Genomic DNA, 13,679 nt, shown 5'->3' with positions numbered 1-13,679 from the left:
ATGAAGACATTCCCTCCAGTGTGAGTCAGTGTGTGAGTGCCACCATGTCCATGGTGTGTTTTATTTCTGTCATATTGTTAACTAAGAAAAAAATCATATTGGAGAATAAAGAAGCCCCCCTCTAAGGAGCAATCACCCTGGTAGGGGTCTATTTTTTGAAGAAGAATTGAATCTTGGGAGAGGAAAATTCATCTTTTGGCTGGAGGGGCCGCGTGTTGGCTCTTAGCTGTGGCTATGATTAAAATCCAAACAATCCCAGTTCCTGGCAAATGGAAGAGGGGGTAGTATTTTCCTGTCTGACTTCCTGATTAGTCCACATGGCGCCATCTGCCATGAGCCATCTAGACTGCCAGGGTCTGCTCGATGGAGCCTGTGGGCTGGGGCGTGGGGATGGGTTGTGTATTTCCAGGAAGAAAGAATTTTGGCCCTGGAGGAGAAAGGGCTCAGTGTGTTGTGGAGCCAGGAAAGCCACAGGCCAGAAGTGTGAGGTTTAAGTGACCCTCTGCAGGGACAGAAGGGGCAGAGGGTGTGCAGCAATTCCTTAGCATGTTTCTTTCTGTCACTAAGGACCTCTGCTGTACCCCAACCAGCCCCTCGCCCAGTAGAGGATCCTTGCTGTAAGAATGGAAGGGCTGAGCGTCCACGACTTTTCCAGTAGGGCAGAAGGAGAAGGAAGAGGCACATCTTGAGCATCTAATGTGTGTGAGGTTCTGTCTTATCCTTGGAACAATCCTACAGGGAGGTAGCAGTATGACCAGTGTTACAAATGAGGGATTTGAGGCTCGGCTAAGTTAAACAGCTAGTTCAAGATCACATGGCTAGTAAGTGGTATATCTGGGAATGAGTGTTATGATTTTTAATATTATCACTACCCCAATCTGCTGTTTCCAAAGACCATGCTGTTTCTCTTACCTGACTCAAGCAACACACCCTACATGCTCGGCCTCTCCTTCCAGAAGCCCCTCTCAAGATGTTGGGTCCCTTGAGTGGAATCAAAGGAAAAAAAACAAACAAGTTACCATCTCAGAGTTCCTGCAGTGCACCAAGACCCTTCCTCTACTTTCTCTCATTTATTTTTGTGGGATGAGGGGGATGGTCTTGGCCAAGCCCCTGACTCACAGCTTCCCATCTGTCCAGGGGGGCGTACCTCTTATTGAGTGAATTTGAAGCATCTTCGCATCTTCCATGACTTGCATTGGAGTAACCAGCACAGTTTCAATGGCACAGGTTGGAAAAATTTGACGTGGCATTGTGCAGTGCTCTCAGAAATTTCTCGTTATGGCAAGATGATTTTTTTTTTTCCTTGTGGAGAAGATGAGAGCTGTCTGTCCAAAAATCAGAGCAAGAATCAGAGAGATTGTCTTAGAGATAAAGAATGAAGTAGGAAGAAAAGAAGCTTAGATTCTGAATCTCAAGATACAATTTAGGCAATGGGAAGAGGTCTCAGAGGATGTAGACCTACAGCACAGAAACACTCCAGCAGTGCCCTAAGGATCCTTAATGTATCTTGAACAGGCTTCTCTGAATACCCTGCATGCATGGAGCAGACATGATTAAAATAGATTGGAGTATTTCATTTTCTTTTAAAGGAAAGTGATAATTACGTCTAGTATCATTTGAAGATTTAATCAGCTTGGTAAAATATTAACTCAGTAGCGGGGATGGGTTTGGGCTGGTCCTGGTGCATTTCTCTTCCCAGTCTTGGCCGTGATGACTTTCTACGGTTCTTGGAGACGTCACTAAACAATAATGTTACTAATAGTATTACTATAGTGATCATTTCTGGCCTCTTAATAGCTTCTTTTTGTTCCCAAATCATGCTAACGTATATTATCATGAATCCTCCTAATAAATTTGTGAAGAAGGAAGGTCGAGCACAATGATCTCCATTTTACTGGTGTTAAAAGAGAACCTTAGAGAGTTAAGTTATTAGCTGTATTCATTTCCTAGGCTGCGTTAACAAATTACCACACACTTGCTGGCTTAAAACAATAGAACATTATTGTTTCACCATTCTGGAGGCCAGAAGTTTGAAATAAGGGAGTTGGCAGGGCCACACTCCCTTCAAAGGCTCTGCAGGAGAACCCGTCCTTGCCTCCTCCAGCTTCTGGTGGCTCCTGGTGTTTCTTGGCTTGTGGCAGCATCACTTCAACCTCTGACTCCATCTCACATGCCTGCCATCCCTGTCTCTTTGTCTTTAATCTCCATCTTCTTTCTTTTTCTATTTCATTTTATATTTTTGAGACAGTCTCACTCTGTAGCCCAGGCTAGAGTGCAGAGGCATGATCTTGGCTCACTGCAACCTCCGCCTCCCAGGTCCAAGTGATTCTCCTGCCTCAGCCTCCCAAGTAACTGGAATTACAGGCGAGCACCACCATGCCCAGTTAATTTTTTTTTTTTTGTATTTTTAGTAGAGATGGGGTTTCACCATGCTAGCTAAGCTGGTCTCGAACTCCTGGCCTCAAGTGATCTGCCCACCTTGGCCCCCCAAAATGTTGAGATTACAGACGTGAGCCACTGCGCCTAGTATTTCTTTTTTAAGGGTACCAGTCATTGGATTTAAGGCCCACCTGAAATCGAGAGTGATCTTATCCCTTGATCCTTAACTTGATTACATCTGCCAAGACTCTATTTCCAAATTAGGTCACATTCACAGATACTAGGGGTTGGACTTGGTTATATCTTTTGGGAGGACTCAACTAAACCCAGTGTATTCACTTGAAATGATACAGCTGTCCCAACTCAGATCTTTGGTTTGTGTGCTTTTCCTACCATCTGACTGTTGTTATCTCAAGGAGGCCTGTGCTGATGGCTCCATCCTTTGGGGATCCTTTACTGGGTGACAGCAGGGCTGTCCTGGCTGATCTGGATCCCCTCCTCATTTTCCACTGCCTGGCCCCAGGACTGTCACTGGAAGTGTTGATGCTGTGCAGGGAAGAAGAAAACCACTAGAGTGATGACCGGAGGGAATCAGTGTTTTCTAAATATCCAGTGGTGGCCTTGGCTGTGCTGCAAAGTGCCTGTCCTTACAAACTCAGATGGGGCTGAGTTAATCTGTGGGGAGCCGTCAGGGCCCTGCGATTAGGCCCCAGGCCATCTTGGGGCAAGGGCTGGGTGTTGGTAAGCTTTGCCTTGCAGCAGCTGCTGCTGTATTATTCATGGGACTGCCTGCATTATTCATGAAGCATGGAAAGCCATGCTTTAGGTTCCGCAGGACTGCCCCCAAAGTCCTGGCTAAAGGTTCCCCTGCTTGAGATCTGGTTCAATGGGAGGAGGGACACAGGATGGACAGCATCATTTAGATTTAGGATGTGCCGGTCTTTGCTTCTTGCCCATCTCATCATTTGAATCCTCTCTTGTCCAGATATAAAGACGATTGTGGATTTGCTCAGTGGGCTGTCTAGGGTGTCATTGTTTTAAGACTCAAAATGTTTTCTGCTGTGTGTGTGTCCTGTTCTCTTGGAGGAAAGTCCAGAAGGATGGGGGGAATACCCCACAGTTCTTTTGCAGTTTCCCATAAACTCAGTTGGAACAAAGGACCAGGTTTCAAGGTGCATCCCAGCTGCTGGATCAGGTCCTATAAGCAGGACCCTGGGGGGAAAGGATGGAAGGAAGCAGAAAATTTGTACAAAGCCTTTGCCTGGCAGCATCCTTGGCACATCCCAAACATCTCACCTAATTCTCCGGCCAGCCTCAGGACATTCTAATGCTGTTTGCCTTTGTGGGGCCATGAGATGCTGGGATGTGCAGCAGTGCAGGGACCAGACAGGAGGCAGCACAGCATCAAGTGCTGTGTGGCTTGCGGCAATGCAGCCAAGCCCCTCGCCTGTCTAGTCTTTTCCACCCAGGTGGATAATTTGTATTTTTACACCTACTTAATAATGAATGACTGCATCTTGTCAAGTGAGCAGCTGGGAAAAACCAGGCTGACCTGGTTGAGTTCACATATATTCAAGCATCTGGACCCTCCTTGTCATTCTAGCAGGGTGGCCAGGCCTCTCCTTTCAGCCCCTGCAGTGTGAGCCCACACCGCTCCACCTCATCTGGCCTATCTTTCCTGCATACACTGGGCAGCTCATCTGGCCTTCTGCTCTTCTTGTCATGAGGGTTAAGTGAAGAAATGCGTGGAAGGCATTTAGTCTAGTGTTGGCACTATGGCAAGTGTGATGCTAATATTATGATCCTATAATGTCTATTATGTTCCTCTCATTTTTTCCTGTCTACCTTTTCTCTTTTCTCTGTCTCATGTCCAGCTACACAGACATCTTGACATAACCCCAAGGCAACACCTCCAAGGCTTCTTGACTTGATCCTTCCCTTTCCCCTTCTAGGACCTTAGTCTCTCCCTCCCCAGCCTCACCCCCATCCCAACCTCATTCGTAATGTGTCCTCTCTTCCTTTCTGCTGGTTCTTTCTCTTCTGTTTTCAACCAAAGACAGTTCTCCCTGCTGTTGATTTCCTGTCTCTTGGAGCTTAAAATCTTGGGGTCATCTTTTGCTTTTTCCTCTTCTTTTATCCCCTACAAAGCACCACGTACCATTTTGCCTTCCTTGTGATGCTAACTGGATCTTCTCTTCCCTCTCTCCAGTTTTTCCCACTCCACTCTAGGCCCATATTAACTAGGCAGCAGTTCTCAAGTGGTGGTCCAGGGTGTCCTGGGGGGGCCCTAAGACCTTTTCAGGAGACAATGAAATAGAATCTGTTTTCATAGTAACACTGAGCCATTATTTGCCTTTTTCACTCTCATCCTCTCATGAGCATACCGTGGGGTTTTCCAGAGGCCACAGGACGTGATAACATCATTGCTCTGATGATGCATGGAGTTTGTGCTAATGTATTCTGGAGTTTTACATCTTTCTCAGTGTTAATTTCTAATTGGTAAATACTAATAGATATGACTCACATAAGCAACAGCTCTTTGAGGCCGTCAGTAATTTTGTTTGAGAGTGAATGGAGTTCTGAAACCAAAAGTTTGAGAATTGACCTGGACCCTGCCAGTCTATATGGTGCCTATGTGTGAGTTAGAAAAGATGCCCCATCTGGGTGCATGTAGCCGCGTGCCAGGGTTACAGCTGGGTCTGGCCAAGAGTGTACAGAGTGGATTTTATCCTCTGTCTATCCCTTTGGTTGAGTACTTTGAGAAATGCTCAAACTACACAACTGTACGTGTTGACCCTGTGTTTATAAGCAATCTTAACCAGCTTCTCAATCTCTAGTTTTCCTCCTCTCCAGCTTATCCTGTACACTATTGTTGGATTTCTCTTTTTACAGACCTCTTTGTCCACAGTTCTAGAGGCCTCAATGGTTTTCCCTGCCTTCTGGATGAATTCCAAATTTCCTGATGTGGCAGTAAAAGTCCTCTATTATCTGGCTTCCACTCGCCCTTCCAGCTTTGTTTCCCAGCACTCTTTAACACATTTTCTGTCCTGCTAAGCCTTTCTTTTCTGTTTTCACACCTCACCTACAACTTCCCTTTGCCTTTGTTACTTCCTTCTACTTACCCCCACCCCCCACGCTCCCCCCCTCCCACCCCAACATGGTCTTTGCCTACATGAGCTCCTGAAGTCAGGGCTCCTAGCTTGCTCCTCTCTGCTTCTCTCATGCACCCAGCAATGCCTTGCACATGACAGATGGGGTGGAGAGTGCATGAGTTTTGAAGTCCAGCACACTGAGGTTTGAAACCGTGCTGTCTTGCACACCAGCCAAAGGACCTTGCACATGTGACTTAACCCCTCCAAACATCAGAGAGGGCCCCTCCCTCCTTGCAGTTCTGGCCACCTCCCAGGGTTGTCGTAGGAAGCAAATGCTCAGTAGGGGTTAGTTCCTTTCCCTTCACCTTTCTGACAGAGTACCATGTGTAGAGAGTACTTCTAGGCTAAGAGGATGCTACCACATAGGGGTATTTGCACATTCTGCCTCCGGTGTCCTAGTAACTAGAAAGCACTGATTCCTTTCCCCAGGGGCCTCACGTTTTCTTGAAAGCTGATTAATTTTGATGCATGCTTAACTATTTTGGAGTTTTCCAGTTGTCAGAAATATCCTAGGTCTTAGTGCGGTGTGGCCAAGTGCCCCTCCCTCTGGTTTCCAACAGATTCATCTCCTTGATGGTCCAGAAAGAGAATCATGTTTCCTCTAATGATCCAGGCATTCAGATTTATCCGGTGCCCTTTACTCTGAGTTTTGGATTGATTAATGCTGTTCATTGTCTCCTTAATAATCCCATTGAGAGGGGAGGTGACTTGCTTCAGGTCATAAGGAAAATCAGTAGAGAAGGAGGTCCTTGAAGGTGACTCTTCCCCTATCAAACATTCTTCTTCACCAGGCTGAGTGCTCCTGGAGGACAGGGACTGTCTTCTTCATCTCTGTGTCAGCAGCACTCAGCCCATGGCCAATTATGGAGCAGGTGCTTATTAAGAATTTATTGAATTTATGAAAGAATAAAGCTGGTCCAAGGATGGGCTTTGAGCATATCTTGGAAATAGATAACCACCTACTCCCCCAGGGAGAGTCAGTCTGTCTCGTTCTCTCTTTTTCTCTCTTTCCTTTAACAAGAATTTATATGCCAGGCTCAGTTCTAGGTTAGGGAATGAACAAAACAGGCAATGTTGCTGACCTCAATGGAGTTTAATTTTTATTCAGGGAGACAGATAAACAAACTAATTAAAAATAAATATTTAAAGTGATGCCAGTAGTGATAAATTCTAGAAAGACAAATATAGCATGGCAAGGGACTGGGCAGTGTTAGACTGAGAGAGTCAGCCTTGTAGAGATGTTGGTTAAGAGCTTGGCAGGCAGTGGAAACAGCAAGTGCAAAGGTCCTGGGGTAGGAACAAACCAGTCAACAGGTGACCTTGCAGACACCAAGGTCAGTGTGGCTGAAGAGGAGGAGGGAGTGAGGGAAGATGAGGTCAGAGATGATGGAGAATGGTGCAGATTATTTAGGGCTTTGACTTTGATTTTCAATGAGATGGAAGGCCATTGGAGGGTTTTAAGAAGAGGAGCATCTCGAGCTGATATCTCTCTCTCTCTTTTTTTTTTTCTTGAGACAGAGTCTTGCTCTGTCGCCCAGGCTGGAGTGCAGTGGTGCAATCTCGGCTCACTGCAAGCTGTGCCTCCTGGGTTCACGCCATTCTCCCGCCTCAGCCTCCTGAGTAGCTGGGACTACAGGTGCCCACCACCACGCCCGGCTAATTTTTTGTTTTTGTATTTTTAGTAGAGATGGGGTTTCACAGTGTTAATCAGGATGGTCTCGATCTCCTGACCTTGTGATCCTCCCACCTCGGCCTCCCAAAGTTCTGGGATTACAGGTGTGAGCCACCACGCCCTGCCGCTGATATCTCTTTAAAAGGATCTCTTAGACAGTTGCATGAAGTGAGGTGGATTTCTTTATTTTTTATTTTTGAGACGGAATCTCGCTCTGTTGCCAGGCTGGAGTGCAGTGGTGTGATCTCAGTTCACTGCAACCTCCATCTCCTGGGTTCAAGCGATTCTCCTGCCTCAGCCTCCCGAGTAGCTGGGACTACAGGCGTGCGCCACCACGCACGGCTAATTTTTGTATTTTTAGTAGAGACAGGGTTTCACCATGTTGGTCAGGATGGTCTCAATCTCTTGACCTGATGATCTGCCTGTCTTGACCTCCCAAAGTGCTGGGATTACAGGCATGAGCCACCGCACCTGGCTGGATTTCTTTTTTTTAAAAAATGAGTTTATTGTTTTAAAACTGCAATTTATGGACTTACAAGGATTTTTCCACTTCTTTTGTAACCTTGTTAAATCCCTTCTCCCCTTAATCCCTGAACAGGTCGGGTCCCCCTTGTCCTCATAGCCCTGGGAGAGTCCTGGGCCATCTTCGGTTCAGAGGTTCCCTTCCCCTCTCTCTTTGCCGACAGGCAGTTGGAGCAGAACTTTTTCAACTGCAGCTGTGACATCCGCTGGATGCAGCTCTGGCAGGAGCAGGGGGAGGCCAAGCTCAACAGCCAGAACCTCTACTGCATCAACACTGATGGCTCCCAGCTTCCTCTCTTCCGCATGAACATCAGTCAGTGTGGTGAGTGAGTGGCCGCCTGGCCCAGCTGGCTCCAGGGAGGCATCCCTCAGACACCAGAGATGGTGCTGGACGTTACCTTGGGATGCCAGAGCCTTCCTTTCGAAACGCCCTCCCAGCCTTGAACTCTGCAGTTGTGTGCAGACCTCCTGACTCATCATTCCCCTTCTTGGTCATTCCTGTCCCTTTGTGCACGAGCCATAGGAAGACTGGTTTCAGGAATTCAGACAGGAGTTAAATGTGCTCCTTCTCATCACACCAGATTCCCTTTCTCCCTGTGAGTTACGTGTCAACCAAACCTGAAGGAGTGTATCTCAAAATGTGGTCTCTGGATTCCCTATGGCAGCAGCTTCTAAGGAGTTTCTAAAAAAGCAGATTTCTGGGCCCAAACACAGACTTTGAGAATGTCTGGGGATGGGTCCCAGAAATCTGAATGTTAAGCAAGCTCCCCACTGGGAGACTGAAACACTACTATTCAGATAACCAGAGCCCAAAGTGTAATGATGCCATTGAGCTTAATTGCCAGAAATGCATTCCTTAAGCACTGTCCCCACCCCGCAACCTGCCGCTGCAATGTGGGAGACTGCAACTGCATGGGCTTCAATTCTGAGTTCTGATGTCTACTGGGGATGTAAAGCGTCTTGGATTTGCGGGTCTTCCAAGAACTCAAGCAGGTGGTGTTAGAGTCATTACTGGGCAAGGCAAGAAGTGCCACCATCAGCCCCATGGACAGAGCTTCCTTTGGGTAGTAAGTGTTTGCCTGTCTTTTCACCCACTTTGTCTGGCTCCCAGACCTTCCTGAGATCAGCGTGAGCCACGTCAACCTGACCGTACGAGAGGGTGACAATGCTGTTATCACTTGCAATGGCTCTGGATCACCCCTTCCTGATGTGGACTGGATAGTCACTGGGCTGCAGTCCATCAACACTCACCAGGTAGGCATCCTGGGCTTCAGCCCCATCAGGAGGCTAGGGAATGATCACACTGTAGTCTTGAAGAAGAGGGAAAATTTGCGGTCTTGTTACTATAGGAAAAAACACATAGACTTGGGTTACATGCAGCTGCAATATTTTCTAGCCATTTTGCTCTATACATGCTACTCAACTTTTCTGTAACTTAGGTTTTGCTTCTGTAAAATGGGCATAGTACTGAACTACCGTTCACCTCATAGGGTTAATAGGAGGATGGCCTGAACTATTGCCTATGAGGAGCCTGGCATTTGGCCAGTGTGCTTTCACACAAAGATCTCCTTTGCCTTCCGCTCAGCTTTCCTTTTGATTCCTAAAGGTATTTGGGGATTAGGTAGCAGAGCCATCCTTGTAGAAGCTATCTGATTGTTATCTTTTTATTGGGGTTTTCAGACCAATCTGAACTGGACCAATGTTCATGCCATCAACTTGACGCTGGTGAATGTGACGAGTGAAGACAATGGCTTCACCCTGACGTGCATTGCAGAGAACGTGGTGGGCATGAGCAATGCCAGTGTTGCCCTCACTGTCTACTGTAAGTGCATGTTATTGTGGGGGATGGCTGTGTGTGAGGGGGAACTGGCATAGGAGGCTGGAGAGGGGCCAAGGTGTTGTCAGGGCTGAGCTAGAGCAGTGAGCTGATCTACCAGTAGGGACAGAAGGACTCTTGTAGGGCAGGACTGAGAAGTAAGTCCTTGGATTAAAAACCCCAGAAAGAGCACCTTTGTCCCTCAGAAGATGGTGTGGCTCCAAGTCAACTACATCTTCAGGACACTTCTAAGTTGGCCTATTCTGCCTTTTATGAAACCCCTAAGAGGTCCCAAGAGGGAGCCCTCCAGCTAAGGTGGATCTAGGAAGCTTGCATAAAGACAGACATCTCTTCCCCTCTGCTGGGATTGTGGTGGGACTTCTGCTTCCCTCAGCCTTTTCAGAGTGGGTGGGGAAGAACCGGGATTCCCATTTTAGTTGCTGGAAGGCTACTGCGGGAGGTGGTAGACTCTGTGTCCTGGATTTCAGCAGACTTCTCCCTTGACAGATCCCCCACGTGTGGTGAGCCTGGAGGAGCCTGAGCTGCGCCTGGAGCACTGCATCGAGTTTGTGGTGCGTGGCAACCCCCCACCAACGCTGCACTGGCTGCACAATGGGCAGCCTCTGCGGGAATCCAAGATCATCCATGTGGAATACTACCAAGAGGGAGAGATTTCCGAGGGCTGCCTGCTCTTCAACAAGCCCACCCACTACAACAATGGCAACTATACCCTCATTGCCAAAAACCCACTGGGCACAGCCAACCAGACCATCAGTGGCCACTTCCTCAAGGAGCCCTTTCCAGGTGAGGGCAGTGTAGCTGGCTCGGAGGTGTATGGATTCTTTCTACAAGCTTGGGAGGTGGGGCATGTTAGCTTGAGAGGAGAAGCAGCATCAGTACTCATACTGTTATCATGGGCAACAAAACACACACTGGAACATGTGCAACCACCAGCCGCATCTGGTATAAACAAGGATAGAGTCTCCATTTTCCAATAGCAGTCATGGTAACCAAGACTTCTTAGAAATAACAGTTGTGTATGTTAGGGCATACTGTATGATAGTAGAGAAAGCAGAGACAGTAATGGTGGAGAATTCTGACCCAGCCCTTTAGTTGTGGGGAGACTCTGGGCCTGATAGTTTGCTTTTCTAAGCATCAATTTCCTTTTCTATGAAATAGTCATGATTACACTGCTCCTGTGACTTTTAAATGAGTCAAGGTATATAAAGCACGTCACAGGGTTTGACACCTGATGATGGTTCCGGGATTTCCCATTGCAAAGGACTTAAGAGTGTGTCCAGTTTAACCCTCCATTTAATGGATGAATGACCTGATCCTCATTCTACTTGCTGATCTGTGACAAGGTTTGACTTGGATCTAGGCCCCCAGGTCTGTGGCTTCATTCCTCTCTTGTTCCATGGTGAGCTACTGTGGGTCATACCTGATGCCCTCAGCTTATGATAGTGCTAATGTCAAGTGGACCAGGAAAAATTATTGAAATTACTGAAGAACTTTGCTTGATTTGATTTTGGGAGTTGATTCTGTCTTTCTCTGTCTGGGCTAAGATGCTTTAAATATCTTCCTGAAGTTGGAGGAGAAAAAAACACCAAAAGAGTTTAGTGAAAGTGATTGTAGCATCTTTTTGTGGGTTCCGCAATTGATAAGTTTTGCCCATGAAGCCATGTGTCTTTGCTGAGCTTGGTGCTTCATTTTGGGAAGTGACTAGGAGACCTTTGGTCTTCAATCCCTAGGAATCAGGAGTTCTAATGGGATACAGTGTAAAAACTGATAAGACACATACACACATGCACATGCATGCTCACACACGTGCACAAAGGAAGAGGCAGAAAGAGCTAGCAGTATGCAGCATCTGTTTTTATGAAGTCAACTTCACAGTCTACAAATTACCAGGGTGTGGCAGCTCCAGGAGGCTTTATTTATGTCAGTGCAAGGGAACTCGTACTAGAGGCCCTGAGAGTGAAGTCGGAGAAATGTGGCTGCATTAAGCTAAATTCTTGCTGTTGAGGTCCCAGGGATGATGGAGCCGTCTTTTCGGAGGCAGTTGAGAATGTGCAGATGTTTGAGGCCCTGGAAATCCCATGTAGTCTGAAACTTCCATCATCCCCAGAATGCTCAGTAAAAGCCCCCATGACACTTCCCCTCCTGGGTCACACTGTGCTCTCTTTCAGCAGGTAGATGAGTCCTGGCCTGCACAGTGGAAGAAGAGGCTTTTAGAGCAGAGATATTTTGCTCTTATGGTCTACAAGGGCAGGCTAGGTCTTGTTGACATAAAAGACTGAAACGTTGCCCTGCCTGTGGCCTGATTAGAGAATAAATTCTGTTTTTAAAGAGGAAAGTCTATACATTGTTGAGGGAAAGTCTCGATTGGTGAGGAAATGAAGCACCCTGAAGCAATGCTTCTGTTTCCAAAGAGAATCTTCTGGGGCCTAGGGAGGGGGGAACCCTAGAATGCTTAGGAGGGAGGAGAAGACACTCTGGCTCCTTCTGCCAGGGGTATCCTGAGAGGTGTGGGGTAGCAGCAGCAGTTGGATGATGTGGTGGACACAGCTTCTCCGTTCTCTCCTTTGTCTCAGGAGGAAGCAATACTTTGCGTCTTCTCAGCCCTCAGAGCTATCTCAGAGATACCTCCTCTGCCCCCACGAGATGCAGCAGCCCCTTCTGTTAGTCTGTGGATACCCTTGTCACCATAGTCAGTCATCAGTGCTCCTCAGGCCAGTGGTTCTCAAAAGTGACCTTTGGTCCATGGATCAGCCCCATCCGCCTCACCTGAGAATGTGTTAAAACTTAAGTTCTCAAGCGCCACTCACATCTACGAATCAGAGATTCCAGGGTGGGGTCTAGCAGCTATGTTTTAACAAGCCCCCAGGTGACTCCAGTACTCCCTCCTTTGCAATCTACTACCCTGGAATTGAGTGGGAATCTGGCCCCAGGAGGATGGAGGGAGGATAGAGTCACAGAGAAACTCAAAGAGAAAGCACCTCACCTGAGGTCATTTCCTCAGACCCATCTCCATCCTGCTAGGGCCACCCTGTGGGAAGATTTGCTTGTTTTGTGAGTCTAGGTTAAAGGGATCAATGGGTGATGAAAAGGCGGTGACAGGGAAACGATGCCAAGTGACAAGATGCTTAAACGCTCAAGAGAGTCAATTATCTGGGGGTGCAGGCAGAGATGAGTCATAACCCTCTAAACTGAACTCACCCCAGCTAAGCCTAGATGCAAAGCTGGTCTGTGATTCTTGCTCTTCTCTTTTGATGTGAAAGTGTGGAGACATCGTGATTATCATGTGTGTTTCTCTTCTGCTTCCAGGCAGCTAAGCATGGAGGCTAAGAGCAGGCACTCTGAAATCAGACAGACTTAGGTGCAGATCCCATCTGTGGCCCCTCCCAGATAGCCCTCCCATCTGGTGGCCTGGGCTCCTAGCATGGGGCTTAGTGCAAGGTCAGTACTAGATGAAGGACAATCACTTCTCTGTGCCTCTCTTTCTGTATCCATGAAATGGGAATGATAATATCTCCCATCTAAGCTACCATGAGGCTTAAAGGAAGTTATGCCTGCCAAGTGCTTAGCAGTGCATCTGGACAGAGAAAAGGCTTACTAGCTGTGGGCCATTGTTAAGATTCTTAGGATGTAGAGCTGAGATGAATTCAAGAGTTCTAGAACCAGTAGTCATTTTCTGGTCAATCTAGTAAGTTCTAACAGATAATGTTAAGGTAGTCTAGGCTAGTGGTCATGGAACCACATTGCCAGGGCTCTGACTCTGACTCAATCACTTGTCAGCTCTGTGACATCAGGCAAATTGCTTCACCTTCCTGCTTTTACCTTAAAGGTTGTGGTGAAGATTAATTTACAGAAGGGGCGCTTCTTGAAGAGTTATGGTCTGGGACTGTAGGAGACATGTGTATTCCCTTCATGGCACAGCCCCAGTTCATGTCCAGATTGTTCTTTGGTGTGCTGGACAAGCGCTCCTCCCAGCCTGCTGGTGCAGTCAGAGGTGAGGACCAGTCCTGGGTACCATCCTCTGCCAGGCTGAATGCCTGAACCCTCCCACAGGTTAGAGAGGAGTCAGGATGTCTCCTTCTTCCAAAGCTTATGTGCTTTCTGGATGTATAAATGCTTC

At 47.3% G+C, this 13,679-nt stretch overlaps 1 protein-coding gene across 11 annotated transcripts in view; it reads left to right on the top strand.

Annotated features, from left to right (window-relative positions):
• Positions 1 to 13,679, top strand: part of NTRK3 (neurotrophic receptor tyrosine kinase 3) — a 381,275-nt gene that overhangs the window by 110,706 nt on the left and 256,890 nt on the right. For all 11 annotated transcript variants that reach the window (XM_016927081.4, XM_016927084.4, XM_063794023.1 and 8 more), the window contains exons 5-8: positions 7,890 to 8,047; positions 8,837 to 8,979; positions 9,406 to 9,547; positions 10,049 to 10,345. In XM_016927081.4, the coding sequence (XP_016782570.1) occupies positions 7,890 to 8,047; positions 8,837 to 8,979; positions 9,406 to 9,547; positions 10,049 to 10,345 (740 nt within the window). The remainder of the gene's footprint in view (positions 1 to 7,889; positions 8,048 to 8,836; positions 8,980 to 9,405; positions 9,548 to 10,048; positions 10,346 to 13,679) is intronic.

This window comes from Pan troglodytes, chromosome 16, assembly GCF_028858775.2.
Source record: "Pan troglodytes isolate AG18354 chromosome 16, NHGRI_mPanTro3-v2.0_pri, whole genome shotgun sequence".
Classification (NCBI taxonomy): domain Eukaryota; kingdom Metazoa; phylum Chordata; class Mammalia; order Primates; family Hominidae; genus Pan; species Pan troglodytes.
This window is presented reverse-complemented; position numbering and strand designations above follow the sequence as displayed.